Here is a 17,735-nt window from a genome sequence, read left to right on the forward strand (position 1 = left end):
CCGCATGCCCATGACGCACTAGCAGCATTCAGTGACATCTCTTATTACAAGGTGAACTTCTTAAAGTCAATCATTCTTGACCTGGGCACTCCACCTCCTACAAAAGCTCATCTCCAAAAATCCTTCCCCTACACTTGGAGCAAATCCTTTATCTCCTATCTAGGAATTAAAATAATGGCGGACCCATCCAAACTTGCGGATGCCAACTACTTACCTTTGATCGACAAACTGACTAAAGACACCAATAGATTCGCTAATACGGAGCTATCTTGGACTGGACGTTTAGCCACATTTAAAATGATGATCCTACCTCAGATGCTTTACATCTTTAGAACGCTTCCCATCCCCATTCCCAGGGTGCACCTTAAAGCCCTCAATGGCATCCTGTCCAAATTTATTTGGAAATCAAAAAGACCCCGTTGTGCCAGAACCTTATTGGTCAGACATAGATCGGTGGGAGGAATGGGGCTTGTGGACATTCAAGACTATTTTCGGGCGTCGATTCTGACACAACTCAGACCATGGCTGACCTCCCCGAACGACCCTAACTCTATCTGGACCGACATTGAGATGTCCCTTAGCCCGACTAAAAATCTCAAACTCCTGCTACTACTGGACACGTGGAAACCGTTTCCGCTAAGTACTTTACCGCTCACACTTCGGGCCTCTCTTGCGGCCTGGAGGGAGCTGCGTGATGCGCCTCCCCTGCCCTCTGGATGCGTAGAGCTCTCAGTTCCCATAGAGATCCTTTCTCTGGCTATCCCGAACCTTTCGATGTCGGACTGGCGGGACAAAGGTATCCTGTACATAGAGAACCTCTTCCACAATAATGTCCTTCGCCCGTTCGCCTCCCTTCAGGGCCAATTTGCATTGTCCCATAGGGATCACTATGCTTATCTTAGGATTGCCCATTTTTTGAAATCCCTAACTTCTTATCAAATGTGCTTCCATAGGGAGGCATGGGACTTTTACACTTCTGATCCAGCACCACCCAAGGGTATCGCAATTTTTTACAACTTTTTCCAACACAAAATGTATTTTAAGAAATCCCGGCCGTTTGAGAAGTGGGAGGAGGATTTAGGAGTGACTTTTACAGAACAACAGTGGAAGCAAGCATTCCGCTCAATCTACAAAGCGTCTAGCTGTATAAACCACTGGGAATTGGCCCAAAAAATTGCCCTCAGGTGGTATCTCACTCCCTACAGGCTCTCCAAGTTTGTCCATCTTGGCTCACCACTATGTTGGGGGAACTGTGGGGAGTCAGGTAACCTGCTCCACATGTTCTGGACGTGCAAACACCTGAGAAGTTTTTGGAACGCTATATTTACGTACATTTCCAGGATTACTGGATTTTTGACCCGCCCAAACCCTGCCCTTGCGGTACTGCATATAGGCATTGAGAGGTTTCCACCAGATCTTAGAGTGGTGATCTCTCACATCCTGTTGGCGGCTAGAACTCTTATTGCGAGACACTGGAAGGCAGACAGGGCCCCCAATGCATCAGAGGTTCTGGTAATCACCAGGTCGCATTATGTCTATGAGTCTCTAATAGCTAATAGGAGAGGCAGTAGGCCGAGGTTTGATGTGGTTTGGCAGGTGTGGACCACACACTTTCCAAGTGATGTATAGGTGAATTTTTCGAGTGACTGATGTGATTTGTTTCTAAATGATTGCTGTACTGGGGGCGGGCAGACCCTTCCTTCCTCCCTTCCTTCCTCCCCTCCTTCCTTTCCCTTCCCTTCCCTTACCTTTACCCCCTCTCCCCCTCCTCCCCCCTCCTTTCCATCTCTCCTCCATCTTAGTTTACTCCCATGACGGGCTAATGTTCTACTTATGGGCCTATGTTAAAGGACTAATGATGTTCCTGATTTTCTTCGGTCTTTGATCTGTCTGTGGACTTATGCTCATGTAGACCCTATATAGAATGTCATCGTGAAATTGGCCTGTTATGTCTCTATACCCTTTTGTATTCTTTTGTTTATTATTTCTGATCCTTGGTTGTACACCATAACCTGTTTTGAAAAACTTTTCAATAAAAACGAATTGATAAAAAAAAAATTCCGTTGGGATGGTGCTTTGACGGTATATGTAGCTGTCGTGGCTGGACCCTGGGTGTTTGGCATGGACGTGCCATATGAGGCATTGGGCATTGGCTATCACCTGTACGTTGATGGAATGCCCATGCTTATGATTGCAGTATATGTGCTCTGTGTCACGGGGGGGCCATAGTGCCACATGTGTGCAATCAAGGGCCCCCACTGTGCGTGGGAATCCTGCAATTCTGTAGAAATCCTCCATTGCCTTCTGCCGCAGATGCTCCTGGGTGGGACTGATGAAGTGGTGGGACATGCGTCTGAGGATTGCGGGGACAACCTGGTGCACGCATCTGCTCATGGTGGATTGTGACATCCCAGCCACTACTCCACTTGTTCTTTGAAAAGATCTACTGGCGAGGAAATGGAGTGTTGCCAGTACCTTGACTAGTGGCTGCACTGCATGTACGCGGTGTGTCTTGCTGGTGATGTCATCATGCAGGGTTGTGGCTAATTCCAGGATGGCATCAGGGCTGAATCTGAAGATGCGATACACCTCTGATTCACCCATGCCAAAGACGTCAATGCCCTCCTACGTGCCCGTAGATGCAGTAGTGCTATGACCACGGCTGCCCTGGTATGTTGGCATACAGGTGTGTTGTCCTGCAAGTGTTGTTGCTCGGGTCGTCTGTAACGGTGCTGATGTAGCTGCTCTCCAGCTGACCTGTGCAAGTCCGGTGCAAAGTTACCCCTGCTTTATGAGGGGTAATTTTCCACCGGACTTTCCACTTACGCGCACCGCGCGTAGCCTGCGCCGGCCAAACATACGTTTCTGAATCGGCGTATCTCACTCATTTGCATATATGAATACAAAATCTATGGGAGCGGCAGATCCATCCAGCGTATATATGCGCCCACACCGCGCCGGCGTAGAAAAGTTACGCCGGTAGGAAGAAGCCTATTTTCAGGCGTATCTGGTTCTGTGGGTACGGCACATAGATACGACGGCGCAAATTTACACTTATGCCACTTATCTCGAGATACGCTGGTGTAAGTGCTATCTGAATCCGGGCCACTGTTCCCAGGATAGAGCTGGGACCAATGAGGGAGCACCGCACTACTTGCGCATGTGCAGTAGGGAACCGGGCAGTGAAGCTGCAATGATTCCTCATTCCTGATTCCCTCACCGAGGATGGCGGTGGGGGCAGCCGAGGGACTAGCGATTGCTCGGCCTCAGCTGCCAACATCATGGCGCGCTGGACAGGTAAGTGTCCAGCAGCTTCAGTATTAGAGGAGGCTTTAAATAATCTATTAGCACACTTGGAGGAACAACATCTTGCTGAACTGATTGATCGGTGCGATAATGAATAACTCCTACAAGAACACTTGGACAGCAAGGTAAATAGTACACATATCACATCAACATTGAAGGGAAAAAAAAAAGATACGTTTCCTTCCCCAAACATCAATGCCAACTTAAGTGCCTTTTTATCCCTGATCACTAACAAGATTAAGAAGCTGAAAACCAAAATCCCGTCAGTGAATCTCACTTCTCAAGAAAAACAAGCCCTTAATAAATTGATTAATTGTCACTCATTGACTATTAAACCTTTTGATAAAGGGGGGAAACTTTGTGATCATGACAAATATTTAATATAAGTCAGTGTGTTTGAAAATTCTCCAAAACAAGGACTGGTACAGACCTATCCCTATCTAAGTAAATGATTTTGGGCCAGATTCAGATACCTTTAGGAGGGCGTAGCGTATCTCCTATACGCTACGCCGCCGTAACTTTGACAGGAAAGTCCCGTATTCAGAAACAATTTACACCCGAAGTTACGGCGGTGTAGCGTATACGGGCCGGCGTAAGCCCGCCTTATTCAAAACACTTACACCAGTCGGATCTTAAGGAAATCTATGCGTAACTGATTCTCTGAATCAGGCCCATAGATACTGTGGTGGATTAGGGAAAAAATTCCTATTTGATAAGTTGAGCTTATTCTTTTATTAGAACCACTAAATGTTTCTCAGTTTATATTTCTTTAATTTTGGTTTATATTTCCATATTTCTGTTTATATATGCATATGTATGTATGGGAATGATCAATACTGCTTATTTTCCTTGATAAAGATTTTGTCAGATATCAGGAATCATATATGATGGCTTTTAAAGTAATGAAGTCAGCATTGAAAATATAAAGAAAAGTTCAGTCTACATTTCCTCCTTCTGTTTTCCAAATCAAGAAGCAGCTCCATCTCACTCACTCACTCCCCATTCCCCCCCTTCTACACACTTTGAGGCTTGTATGGACTTTTCAAAGGAATTCAACCCTTCCCCCCTCATCCTGTCTTTACAAATCACTGAAGGAATTTGTGTCTCGTGACTTTGGAAGGAACTTTTATGTAACGAAAACTGTTTTGTAGTATGAAGAAGAGCTGAAATGGACGTGTAATAAGAAACCACCATGTATGGACTGACCTATCAAATGTGCGTGTGTGTGTGATGTCATATTGTTTATAAAAAGACCAATAAATGGGTTTGGCCTTTCTGTTGGCCCGAGAAGCTGAAAGAGGTGAGATGTGAATCTTTTTGTCTGGTCCACATATTTCACCATAGTAATTTAAATCAGACGGCAGGATGGGTTAGCCCTGAGATTGGATCAGGGAAATCAATTAATTAATGAGTCTCTATCAATTGGGCCGCACTCAGAGATACGACGGCGTATCAGGAGATACGCCGTCGTATCTCCTATCTGAATCCAGGCCAGTGTGTTTGAAAATTCTCCAAAACAAGGACTGGTACAGACCTATCCCTATCTAAGTAAATGATTTTTTTTTATAACCTATAGCTATGGTTTTATACCTTTTTACATGGATGTAATAAAATGATGTTTTGTATAAATTCAGAAGCTATTTTTAGTGAATTGCCCTTAAAGTCCCATTAAGTACTTGAGGGATAATAACCTATTTTCCATTTATCTATGGGGATGTTGACAACAAGGCTTTCTCGGGTGGATCTCATATACTATATATACAGTACAAACTGCAACATTATGAACTGCAAGAAAATGACTCCATGAGTTACCCCTTTCACTTTCAGGTATAATTGCAAGTATATCAGAATCTGAATCTAAGCAATCCCTATAAATTCTAATTGTAAATCTCTTCAGAAAACAATACAAACAGAAAACACTCATGTCTTACTTGGCCTCTTTTCCAGAAGTTGGGATTACTCATATTGGTGAGCATCTCAGGCACAGAGTCTGGTTTTATAGCGGTAATTTCATTATAGGAATAATATGTACTGTTAGGAAAAATCCAACTTTCTAAAATAAGATAGGTTGGAACTTCTCTTCTCTCATTGAAGTAGATCTCATCTCCGGATGGTTCCATGTAATGAACATTTCTCATATATTTGTGCAGCTTTTCATGGAAGACAGAAATACAAAGTTTACTATAACACCATATCACCAATTTAAAGGATAAGTTCACCTTTTTTTTTTTAAGTTTAACATTTTACAGCACCGGCCCCACACTTCCCCTGACCCCCCCCATTTTGAAAGCTAATGGGGGATCTTCTGACCCTGCTAGCTGTCACTATTTTTTTCAAAAAAGTGGTTGCGTGGGGCTCGGCCCACCCAGACGCGTTATTCGTTCACAGTATCTTGTGAATGGGAAGACTATAACAAGCCTCAGGGGCTGTGTGTACTTTCCAGGCTCCTAGGAAAGTAAACAAAAATATATATTTTTTTACCTGCATAAACAGTGTTTCTTTCTATATTATATATTTTTTTTATGTGAACTTATCCTTTAACTTTCTACTGAACAAATTCAAACTTATCAATTCTACTAGTGGGGTAAAAACTGAGACTGTGAGACAATAACTGCTGTAAGGGAGTATGAGGAGAGGTTAATAATCTCAAGATCCCCCCCCCCTGGTATGTTACTTTTTCATGGTTATGAAGTTGTCCATGATCATGATACATTTTACTGTATTTCCCCATCCTTTATCCTTTTTTATATTTATGTGACCTCTTTAATCACATCAATACTGGATATTTTCACCCCTTGCTTCCCAGGCCATGTTTCAGCTTTCGGCGCTCTCACACTTTATATGACAATTACATTTTTATCACCTTTTTTCAAACAAATAGAGCTTTCTTTTGGTGGTATTTAATCGCCACTGGGTATTTACATTCTTTGCACTATAAATGAAAGAAAAAAAAAAACATACATTTTGACCAAAATGTATACTGCTACATTTCTTTGGTAAAAATAACCCACATCAGTGTACCGTATATACTCGAGTATAAGCCAACCTGAATATAAGCCGAGGCACCTAATTTTACCACAAAAAAATGGGAAAACGTATTGACTCGAGTATAAGCCTAGGGTGTCCATATGCATGTCTTACTGTGCCTCACTTTGCCTCACTGTGCCTCACTTTGCCTCACTGTGCCTCACTTTGCCTCACTTTGCCTCACTGTGCCCATGCCTCACTTTGCCTCACTGTGCCCATGCCTCACTGTGCCTCACTGTGCCTCACTTTGCCTCACTGTGCCCATGCCTCACTGTGCCTCACTGTGCCTCACTGTGTCGATGCCTCACTGTGTCGATGCTTCACTGTGTCCATGACTAGACGTAGGTTTAACATGGGAGTATATAGAAGGGGTGCCCAGATTTGAAATATCGGTACTCCCCGGCCGTAGGTCCCCCGGACAACAAACTTTGCACACAAGTAGATGAATAAGTGGGGCTATATGTGTGCCAAGTTTGGGGTCCAGGGGAGCTACGCCGACCAGTCCCCAAGCTCCGGGAGATCAGGCACAAAAGGTGACTCGAGTATAAGCCGAAGGGGGCATTTTCAGCACAAAAAAATGTGCTGAAAAACTTGGCTTATACATGAGTATATACGGTATATTCATAGGCGTGCACACAGGGTGTGCGAGGTGTGCCCAGGCACACCCTAATCACACTGTGCAGCACAGATTCCCCCTACTGCCCTGCCCCCCCCTCCTTCTTCTCACAGTGCTTCTGACTTCCCTACTCTCCTCTCCCTTCGGCTGTTGCTGCAGGGATGTTTTAGGATGAGTGGGGGAAGGAGCCGGTAAATATGTAACTTACCGGCTCCTTCTCTTTCATCGTGAGCAGGGCTCAAGTCCTGCGGGAACGCGCGGGAACGGAGTTCCTGCACTTTTTTCACAGCAGGAACGCAGTTCCCTTTGCAGGACTAGAGCAGCCGAGCCGCCCCAGCCAATCCTTCACTAAGCGGCGATGCCCAGCTCGAGTCACTGTCAGGGGCAGGAGAACCTTAGTAATCCTTTATGTTACTGGCCGCTTCCTGTATATGGATTCATCGGGTAGTGTGCGGGTATTCCGTCACTTCCTCGATGCCGCAATGTCTCCTGGGAGCTTTTGTCATTGTTCCCAGGAGACATTGCAGAGGTCTGCTGCGAGTTATCGCGGGATTTAGAAAAAACGCGCTTCTTTTTAAATCCCGCGATAACTTGCGGCAAACCTCCGCAATGTCTCCTGGGAACAATGACAAAAGCTCCCAGGAGACATTGCGGCATCGAGGAAGTGACGGAATACCCGCACACTACCTGATGAATCCATATACAGGAAGCGGCCAGTAACATAAAGGATGACTAAGCTACAGTGGATCGAAAAAAAAAAATGCGGTTTAGTAATTATGCATGAGCTATAATTTTTTTTTTTTTGCTGGGGGAGTGGATCTTGGGCGGGAGTTCCCACACTTTTTTCCCCAGGACTTGACCCCTGATCGTGAGCAATCGGTAGTATGTGTTTTAACTTTGGGGTGCACACCCTAATGCAATAGGCTGCGCACACCTATGGGTATAATTTTTGGTCTGTGTGAAGGTTATAGAGTCTACCAGCTATGGTACCTATCATTGAAAATTACATGGTAGTTCCAGTTTTTTACCTGCACACCTTGTGGATTACTCAGAGTTCTGTTTATTAGCACTTGTGGTCATTCATGACCATTATTTTTTGGAATTTCCTTCCTTGGAAACCATCCTCATTGAGTCCCAGTCTGTCATAACCACCTCAGCTCCCACCAGCGACACCCCTAGGGGTTTTCTGAATCTTATTGGCACATTGCTACTGCATAGACACAGACAATGGTCAGACCTTACAGATATTCTTGTTACTATTATTATGCTACAGCATTCAGTTTTCCATGTGCATGCTCCTGAAGAGTGGATGAATCCACGAAATGCATAGAGCTATTATATGCCAGGTTTTTATGCCAACTAGGGGCCAGATTCACATAGAACTGCGGCGGCGTAACGTATCGTAGATACGTTACACCGCCACAAGTTTTCATCGCAAGTGCCTGATTCACAGAGCACTTGCGATGAAAACTACGCCGGCAGCCTCCGGCGCAAGGCGGGCCAATTCAAATGGGCGTGTGCCATTTAAATTAGGCTCGCTCCCGTGCCGGACCTACTGCGCATGCTCAGTTTCGTAATTCCCGTTGTGCTTTGCGCGCAGTGACGTCATTTTTTCGAATGGTGACGCGCGTAGCGTAATTCCGTATTCCCGGACGGCTTACGCAAACAACGTTGATTTTTTAAATTTCGACGCGGGAACGACGGCCATACATTAGACAGCAATACGTTTGCTGACTAAAGTTAGGGCACCAAAAGAAACGACTAAATTTGCGATGGGAAACTAGACTAGCGGCGACGTAGCGAACGCGAAAATCCATTGTGGATTGCCGTAACTCCTAATTTGCATACCCGACACTGGTTTACGATGCGAACTCCCCCCAGCGGCGGCCGCGGTATTGCATCCTAAGATCCGACAGTGTAAGACAATTACACCTGTCGGATCTTAGGGCTATCTATGTGTAACTGATTCTATGAATCATTCGCATAGTTAGAAACAGAGATACGACGGCGTATCAGGAGATACGCCGTCGTATCTCTTTTGTGAATCTGGCCCTATATGTTTTACCTTTTAGTGATCACTTGTATTATGCGATTTAAGGAGGGTTGGGTTGCACTGTAGAACGAGTGTGCTGTATAGCACACTCCTCCACTGTTGTTGTGAATGTGCTGCTGCTCTCTAGTGGAGATATGGGAAAATATCACCTCACTGTGAAAAATCCTCAATGCACAAACATGTAGATGATTAGGCCACTGGAAACAATAGCCAATTTAGCTGATATAGAGCTCCTAGGCAAGACGGATCGTGATGAAGGGGGGGGTGTCCTTGACAATGCGTTTTGCACTCTAAGCGCTTTTTCAAAGTGACTCTCCAGACTCCTGTCAGCGTCGCAGCTGGCTTGACGTCATCCATCTGGAGGTACGGAGGCTGCTGGCTCTCTTGTTCTGCTGTGTCACAGTTCGGATTCTGTGTCCATTGTGTTGGAGGGCCCTCCACATGCCGGTCAGCATGTTCCCTGTGTTATTAACATCTCAAGGTATTTCCCTTCATTGCACCCAGGTTACAGGACTACTTCATTACACTTGGAATATTTTAGTCTCTCTTTGCTCAAGGGATCATGAATGCCAATACAAGCTATGATCAATGAAAACAATGGCCCAGATTCAAGAAGCAATTGCGCCCGTGTAACCATAAGTTACACGGCGCAATTGCTTACTTGCTCTGGTGTAACGAGTGCTCCTGATTCAGGAACCTTGTTACACCGACTGCAGCCTAAAATCTGCGCGGCATAAGGCTCTTATGCTGGAATTCTGCTTTGTAGTCTTCTGCCCTCAGGCACTTCTGCAGTCCTATGCAAACATATAGGAAAATAGTTCCAGAGTAAAACAAGTACACACGTATGCATCTGTGCATATTAGAAACTGTGCAATTTTAGCAACTGTGCGGCTTTAGCAACTGTGCATATGATGAAACCAATCTGATGTGCATTGGCTAATGGGCATTTGCCTATTTTCAGCAGTACAATGCAAGCCCCAAGTAGGTGATACCATATGTGGGACCCAAACCCATGGTCCCAGTCATCCAAGGCAGGAGTGCAGACCACCAGGGCACGGGGCCTTTGCTTAGCAACTGTGCAAATTAGCAAGTTTGTTAGCAAGCACCTGCTCTACTTTATTTATTTTTTTTATTTAAACCTTTTTTTATTTGAATACAAAATAATAATACATTATACAATTGTAGTAGTGCATAATACTGTTATGATACACAACTCAAATAAATCCACTAATCATGCAAATGCATACCGTCATATGTCCCCTCTAACCTGTGGGTACCATCCAAAACACTACTACAAAACTGGGAGAGGAAAAAAAAAAAAAAAAAAATAATATAAACATAAAAAAAAAAAAGAAAAGGGGGGAAAATCCGCCTACACTCTCTCCATTGTCCCGCATTCCCACTCTCCCCCCTCCCTGTTCAAATTACCATCTGTAATATCAATCCTTACCCCCCCTCCCCCTCCCCCTCCCTAGAATCCAAAAAGGATTTCCAGGAGGTCAAGATTCTTAAATATCTTTCCTTTTGGTGTTGTGCTGTCTGTACTAATTCTTCTAATTTACTGATTTCTTTTACTTTGTTTATCCACATCTCTATTGTGGGTGGAGATGGTGACTTCCACTTCTTTGTTATGCACGCTTTTGCGGCATCTAATAGATGACCTAAGCTTGTCTCCCTATACGCTTTCTCTTGGATTTGATTCACGTGTAAAAGGTAAAATTCTGGGTCTTCCGGTATCTCATATTCTGAACAGGTCTGAAGTACCCTTTTAATCTCCAGCCAAAAGCTCCTTAACAGGGGACAGTCCCAAAATATGTGTAACATCGTCCCTTTACTGCCTTGACACCTCCAACATTTGTCTGACACCTCTGGGAAGATTTTGTTTAATCTCTCCGGTGTCCTATACCACCTTGCAAAAATCTTATAATTTGTCTCTTGTGTCTTTGCACATATTGATGTTTTATGCGTTCGTTTGTATATATGTTGTCGCTGTTCCATGCTAAATACCCTTTTAATTCCTGTTCCCAATCCTGGACACACTTCAAAGGGTGGTTCCCTGACTGTGCAAGTAGTTCATAGCTTATTGAGAGAGTATGTTTTAATATTCCCCTCTCGCTACTAGTGTTGAGCAGAATATGCCATATTCGATTTCGCGATATATCTCGAATATATATTCGAATATTCGAGATATATTCGCTAAATTCGAATATTCGTGATATTTTATCGAAATTAAATGATTGCGATTTTTCGCTATTGCGAATGCGAAAATAATTGAGATTTTTTGATAACTGCGGTAGGAGCACTCTGATTGGCTCAGAATATTCGTGATATTTTATCGAAATATCGCAACATGCGAATGCGATATTTATTGCGCAATTTCGAGAAATGCTGGAGGAGCGCTCTGATTGGCTCAGAATATTCGTGATATTTTATCGAAATATCGCAACATGCGAATGCGATATTTATTGCGCAATTTCGACAAATGCTGTAGGAGCACTCTGATTGGCTCAGAATATTCGTGATATTTTACAATACAAAATAATTGCGAATATTCGGCAAATGCGGAAGGAGCACTCTGATTGGCTCAGAATATTCTTGATATTTTACAATACAAAATAATTGCGAATATTCGGCAAATGCGGAAGGAGGACTCTGATTGGCTCAGAATATTCTTGATATTTTACAATACAAAATAATTGCGAATATTCGGCAAATGCGGAAGGAGCACTCTGATTGGCTCAGAATATTCTTGATATTTTACAATACAAAATAATTGCGAATATTCGGCAAATGCGGAAGGAGCACTCTGATTGGCTCAGAATATTCTTGATATTTTACAATAGAAAATAAAAAGTGTTTTGCATTGGTGGTGATTCTTTACTCTATCCATCTGTCACAGCCGTTTGTCAATCAAACACCTTGAAGATTGAACACGTTCATGCTGCATGCTTTGGACTTTTTTTCACTTCACATATCAAAGACATTTTTATGAAAGATTATTTTTCTATTATTGGGACTATATTTCTTTATATATTTGTTTCACTGTGTATTTCACAAGTTATTTGCGCTTGCTTATTTTATAATTTGCCCACATGTCTTGTCACTAGACATATTTTTTATTCTTGTAGAGCGACTCCATTTTCTGTCTTGTATTAATTTATGTTGTATAACATTTTTGAGTTGCTGCTGTATTCTCCCCTTTTTTAAGGTATGCGCAATTTTTTCCTTCTTACAAAAAAAAATAATATCAAACATACAAATATTCATAACAGAAACATACACAAAGCCCCCCCCTTTTGCATCAGAGACAATCAGAGTTCTCCTACCACAGTTATCGAAAATTCGCAATCATTTTCGCATTCGCAATAGCGAAAAATCGCAATTTTTTTCTTTTCAATTTGGCAACATAAAAGGATCGCCTCAGCTTAGCTACTCGGCCCAGGGTCTCTAATCATACCAGCAATGCTTTTAGACGTCGATAGGATGTGATCTGTTTTAAAAATCAAATTGAAAAAATGCGAATATTCGGAATAGCGAATATTCACCGCGAAATTCGAAATATATCGCGAATACTCGAATATGCCATATTCGACCCGAATATTCGCAATACGAATATTCGTGAGCAACACTACTCGCTACCCATTTTCTCAAATCTCATGAGTGGTCTTTCGAAAACCCCCGGATTTGGTAGTGTGTTCAGGAAGTGGACCATCTGGAGTGCATTCCAAAACTTTAGACGGAATCCGCCCTCTTGTTCCATCAATTCAGCTATTGTGAGCCATCTTCCCCTTTGGATATAGTTCACTACTTGTCTACATTAGGTGTCGAAAAGCTCCATCTTCATATCCCAAGGGAAAGAGGGGGTTCCCCATTACTGGATATAATGGGGAAGTCCTGGGATCCATACCCATCATGGAGAAAGCTATTACACATATCTTCACTGTGTTTCCCAGTATCGGGTTTTTGTTAATTTCTTTGGGTAATGAGGCATACCACCATGGTGCCCTTTCTAATGGCATTTTAGATTGGGACTGTTCGATTTGTACCCAGAGTTTAGTATCTGAATGTCTGTTCCAATCTATTAACCTGTTCAGGTGTACGGCATAGTAGTACTTCCGTATATCTGGCACCCCCAGTCCTCCCTGTTGTTTAGTATACATTAGTTGTTTCCTTTGTATTCTGGGATTTTTGTGTGCCCATACAAACTCAAAAATAACTCTCTGACATTGTTTGAAATACTGCACTGGGATATGAATTGGTAATGTTTGGAGTAGGTAGAGTATTTTGGGGAGTATACTCTTCTTGATATCGGCCTAACCAGGTGTGGAACCCCTGATTCCACTTATCCAGTAATATCTTCACCTTTTGCAATAATGGTGGAAAATTTAATTCTAAAATCTTGTCTACTCTCCCTGTTAGTTGTATGCCGAGATATGTTAGTGCTCTGTCCGTCCATTTAAACTTAAATTTTTGTTTTAAGTGGATTATCGATGTTTGTGGTACGTTAATTCCCATTGCTTCTGATTTATTGAAGTTGATACTTAGATTCGAGAGAGAGCCGTATTTCTCAAACTCCCTCATTAAATTCGGGATAGAGATCAATGGATTGGTGAGTGTAAACAACATGTCATCTGCGTAGGCAGTTATTTTGCAGTGATTCTTACCTATGTGTACTCCTGATATATTCCTATTTAAACGCAAGGTACACAGGAAGGGCTCTAACGACAGGGCGAAGAGGAGTGGGGACAGAGGGCACCCCTGTCTTGTACCATTCAAAATCTGAAAAGGCTCTGATAGTATTCCGTTGGCCCGTACTTGAGCCGTTAGACCTGAGTACATAGACAATATCCATTTTATTATTTTGTCTCCAAAGCCTCCATGTTGTAAAACTGCCCTCATAAAACTCCAGTTCACCCTGTCGAAGGCCTTCTCTGCGTCTGTGTTTAGAAATACGCATTGTGTCTGTGTTGTGTTACAATCTGCACCAAATTAATGGCTTTTATATTATTGTCGCGTGCTTCCCTCATGGGGACAAATCCCACCTGATCCAGATGTATCAGGTCTGGGATATACTGTTGTATCCTATTTGCCAAAACCTTAGCGAAAATCTTTACATCCGAATTTAACAGAGAGATCGGCCTATAGCTTCCACATAAGCCCAAATCCTTCCCCTCTTTCGGTATCACCGAAATATAGGCTAGTAGAGTTTCCTTCGTAAAACTAGCCGATGTCCCTAATGCGTTAAAAAATTTACTCATATATTTCAATAGCGAAGAGAGCAAGGTTTTATAATATTGACCCGTATAGCCGTCGGGCCCAGGAGCTTTTCCCCGCTTCATTGAATTAACTGCCACTTTAATTTCCTCTTCGGCTATAGGGGCATCTAACTTCTCTTTCTCTGACTCTAGTAATTTTGGTATTGCTGATTCCATAAGATACTGATCAATCTTTTCTTTGGTCGAGGGTTTACTTTGTATGTTATAGAGAGAGCAGTAGTATTCTTGAAACTCTTTCGCTATATCCTTTGGTTTAAAAACCTTCTGTTTCTTTGGTGGTTTAATACAAGGAATATAGTTACTCATCTTCTGTTCATGTAATAATCTAGCAAGTCCTTTCCCACACTTATCGCCTGACTCGTATGCAAACTTTTTACATCTCTGTATTGCTGCCTGTGCTTTGTAGTACAGAAGATCTGTAATTTCCATTCTTTTCCTAACCACCTCTTCCCCTACTATTGTTGATCCTGTTTGCTTATGCCTACTCTCCAATGTAGCTAACTCATCCAATAGCTTTTTCAATTTTTCCGTACGTTCCCTTTTTATTCTAGACCCATGTTTAATTAGCACCCCTCTGATAACCACCTTATGTGCTTCCCAGATGATTCCGGGATCGCACTCTGGGGTATCGTTGGTGCTAAAATAAAATTCCAGCTCCTTGGTTACATCTTCTAGAATCTTTTTATCTTGTAGCAAGCTTTCATTTAGTCTCCACTGATTGGGTCTAATCTGTCTGAAGTCTTGTATCTCATATACCAAGAAAATCGGGGCATGGTCTGACCACGTAATGGATCCTATTTTAGCCGATCTTACTGATTGTAATTGGGCATGTGGGATTAGGAAAAGATCTATTCGAGAATAGGTTTGGTGTGGTGTAGAGTAGAATGTATAATCTTTTTCTTTGTTATGTAGCAGTCTCCATATGTCAATCAGCTGATTTTTAAATAGAATTTGAGTGATACGGTTTCTAACACCACAGGAAATGGATGACTTTCCCGATGATGTGTCCACTTTGGGATCTAGCGGGATATTCAGATCCCCTCCCAAAATCAGATGGCCTTCTGAAAAGTCTTGTAAGCGTTTAATCGTTTTACCCAGGAAGGTTTCCTGTTGTTCGTTTGGGGCGTATACGTTAGCAAATGTTACCCCTATTCCTCCTATTTTACCTTTCACGAATAGGTACCTTCCTTTCGTATCTCTCATCACATCTAAGTATGTCCACTTGATTCTCCCTATAAGAATAGACACCCCCTTTGACTTTGCCTCCTGATTTGTCGCGTGATATACGATTGGGTATAGCCTATTCTTTAAGATCGGGGTTTTATCTTCTCTGAAGTGAGTTTCCTGTATATATGCCACGTCTACTCCTAATCTTTGCAGGTCGTGCATAAGGACCCTCCTTTTTTCTGGTGAATTCAGTCCTTTTGCGTTCAGTGACAATATATTTAATGCCTCCATCCTGATTCCCTTTATTTCTTGAATATTAATCGTATTGGGAAGGGGGAGAACAGTGGGAGGGGGGAAAGCGGGAAAGCGAGAGGAGAGAGGCTCCCCTCCTGATACAAAACCAAAGAAAGAGAGAAAATAAATAGATAAATAAATAAAGAAGGGAAGAAAAAAAAAAAATCTCTAATATTAGCAATCCTGCTAATTAACACTCACCGTATTAACGGTATTTGAGCGTCGACCTATGGTTAGGGGCGTGTACCCTAAGTGATTCCTATACTTCCCTACATCCCATCTCCTTCAGAGAACCTGTTCACACCATAAAAAAAACAAAACAAAACAAGGGTATGAAAACCTCAGGATTTAGGTGTATACAGGGATTCTCCTCTGAGAGAGGGACAAAAGGAAGAAGGAAAGAAAAACCAGAGAAAACAACAGTTCCTCTGACTCTAGAAAAAAACACAAAAAAATAAATAAAAATAAAAACTGCAATAAAGACAAAAAAAAAAAAAAAGAAAGCCCGGAGCTCCGGGCCTCTCCACGATACCCATCTAAACTCCTTGAAAAAAGGCCATGAGGGCCGTATATTACACTATATTGCACTGTGTTACTCTATATATTCTCGTTTCATCTGAGGAAATGATACTGAGGGGCTGGATCACATACCAATGTTCTAAGGGTACTAAAAGATTATCATGCAGGTTAGCATACAAAAATGAAGAGACGGTGAGGGGGGGGGGACCGGCAGATTCACGTCTCTACCTTATTTATTATTGATTAATATTTATCTACCCCATTCCCCCCCGTCCCCCCACGCCTCCCTATCATTCCCTCGTTACAGCTCGTTGGGAAATTAAACTCAGAAAAGAAGAACAGAAAACAGAAAAAAAAAATCCCAATTCCTCTGTAATTACTCTTCCCTCCCTCCCCCCTTTCCGCCCAAAGAGGGAGAAGCACAGAGGTGGGTCCCCCAACAACAAGAAGGGAGGGAAAGAGAGAAACAAAGTCAGCAATGTAAAAAAGTAGTAGAGAGGGAGGCCCCCTTCCACATCGAGGGGTTCCCATTATACCTCCCCTCCCCTCTCCTCTGACTTGCCTATCCTAAACTGAACAAGCAACAGGAAAAGCAGGAACCAAAAAAAATAAATAGGGAAAAAAAAAAAAAGAGACAAAGGAGAACGGGTAAACAATCTCCATCCAGGCGTTTAAACATATACCTCCTAGCTCATAATCATTACATTAACTTTACCTTTTGCTTCCTCTTCCCCCCCTTTACAAGTTCTACATTTACATACCCCCCCCCCAATCCCCTTATCAATACATTTATACATTATGGGGTACATACTTTTAAATAGGTTTGCATTTGCATACGTTTATGTACACTTATATACATATCACATATTCTCCCCTGCTCTACTTTAGACCTGTAGGATACCAAGCACATATGCACTACTCTCATGCCTTTCAAACATGTATTATAAAAACATTCATTAAAGCGGAGGTTCACCCATACCCTACACATTTTCCCCTTCGCTTTATGCTCGTTTTGTCTAGGGGAATCGGCTATTTGTATTAAAATATGATCCGTACTTACCCGTTTTCGAGATGCATCTTCTTCCGCCACTTCCGGGTATGGGCTGCGGGAATGGACGTTCCTTCTTGATTGACAGTCTCCCGAGAGGCTTCCGACGGTCGCATCCATCGCGTCACGATTTTCCGAAAGAAGTCGAACGTCGGTGCGCAGGCGCAGTATAGAGCCGCACCGACGTTCGGCTTCTTTCGGCTACGAGTGACGCGATGGATGCGACCGTCGGAAGCCTCTCGGAAGACTGTCAATCAAGAAGGAACGCCCGCTCCCGAAGACCCATACCTGGAAGCGACGGAAGAAGATGCATCTCGAAAACGGGTAAGTACGGATCATATTTTAATACAAATAGCCGATTCCCCTAGACAGAACGAGCAGGAAGCTAAGGGAAAAAAAAAAAAAGAAATGGTTGAACTCCCGCTTTAA

The 17,735-nt window shown here is 42.8% G+C and overlaps 1 protein-coding gene across 1 annotated transcript in view; it reads right to left on the minus strand.

Moving 5' to 3' along the window:
* The window catches only part of LOC120925077 (vomeronasal type-2 receptor 26-like), a 31,310-nt gene extending 25,790 nt beyond the window's left edge, over positions 1-5,520 (minus strand). The window contains exon 1 of the mRNA XM_040335959.1: positions 5,238-5,520. Coding sequence (XP_040191893.1) covers positions 5,238-5,444 — 207 coding nt within the window. The 5' untranslated portion in view covers positions 5,445-5,520. The remainder of the gene's footprint in view (positions 1-5,237) is intronic.
* Between the last annotated feature and the right edge of the window lie 12,215 nt (positions 5,521-17,735).

The sequence above is a fragment of the Rana temporaria genome, chromosome 1, assembly GCF_905171775.1.
Source record: "Rana temporaria chromosome 1, aRanTem1.1, whole genome shotgun sequence".
NCBI classification, from domain to species: Eukaryota; Metazoa; Chordata; class Amphibia; order Anura; family Ranidae; genus Rana; species Rana temporaria.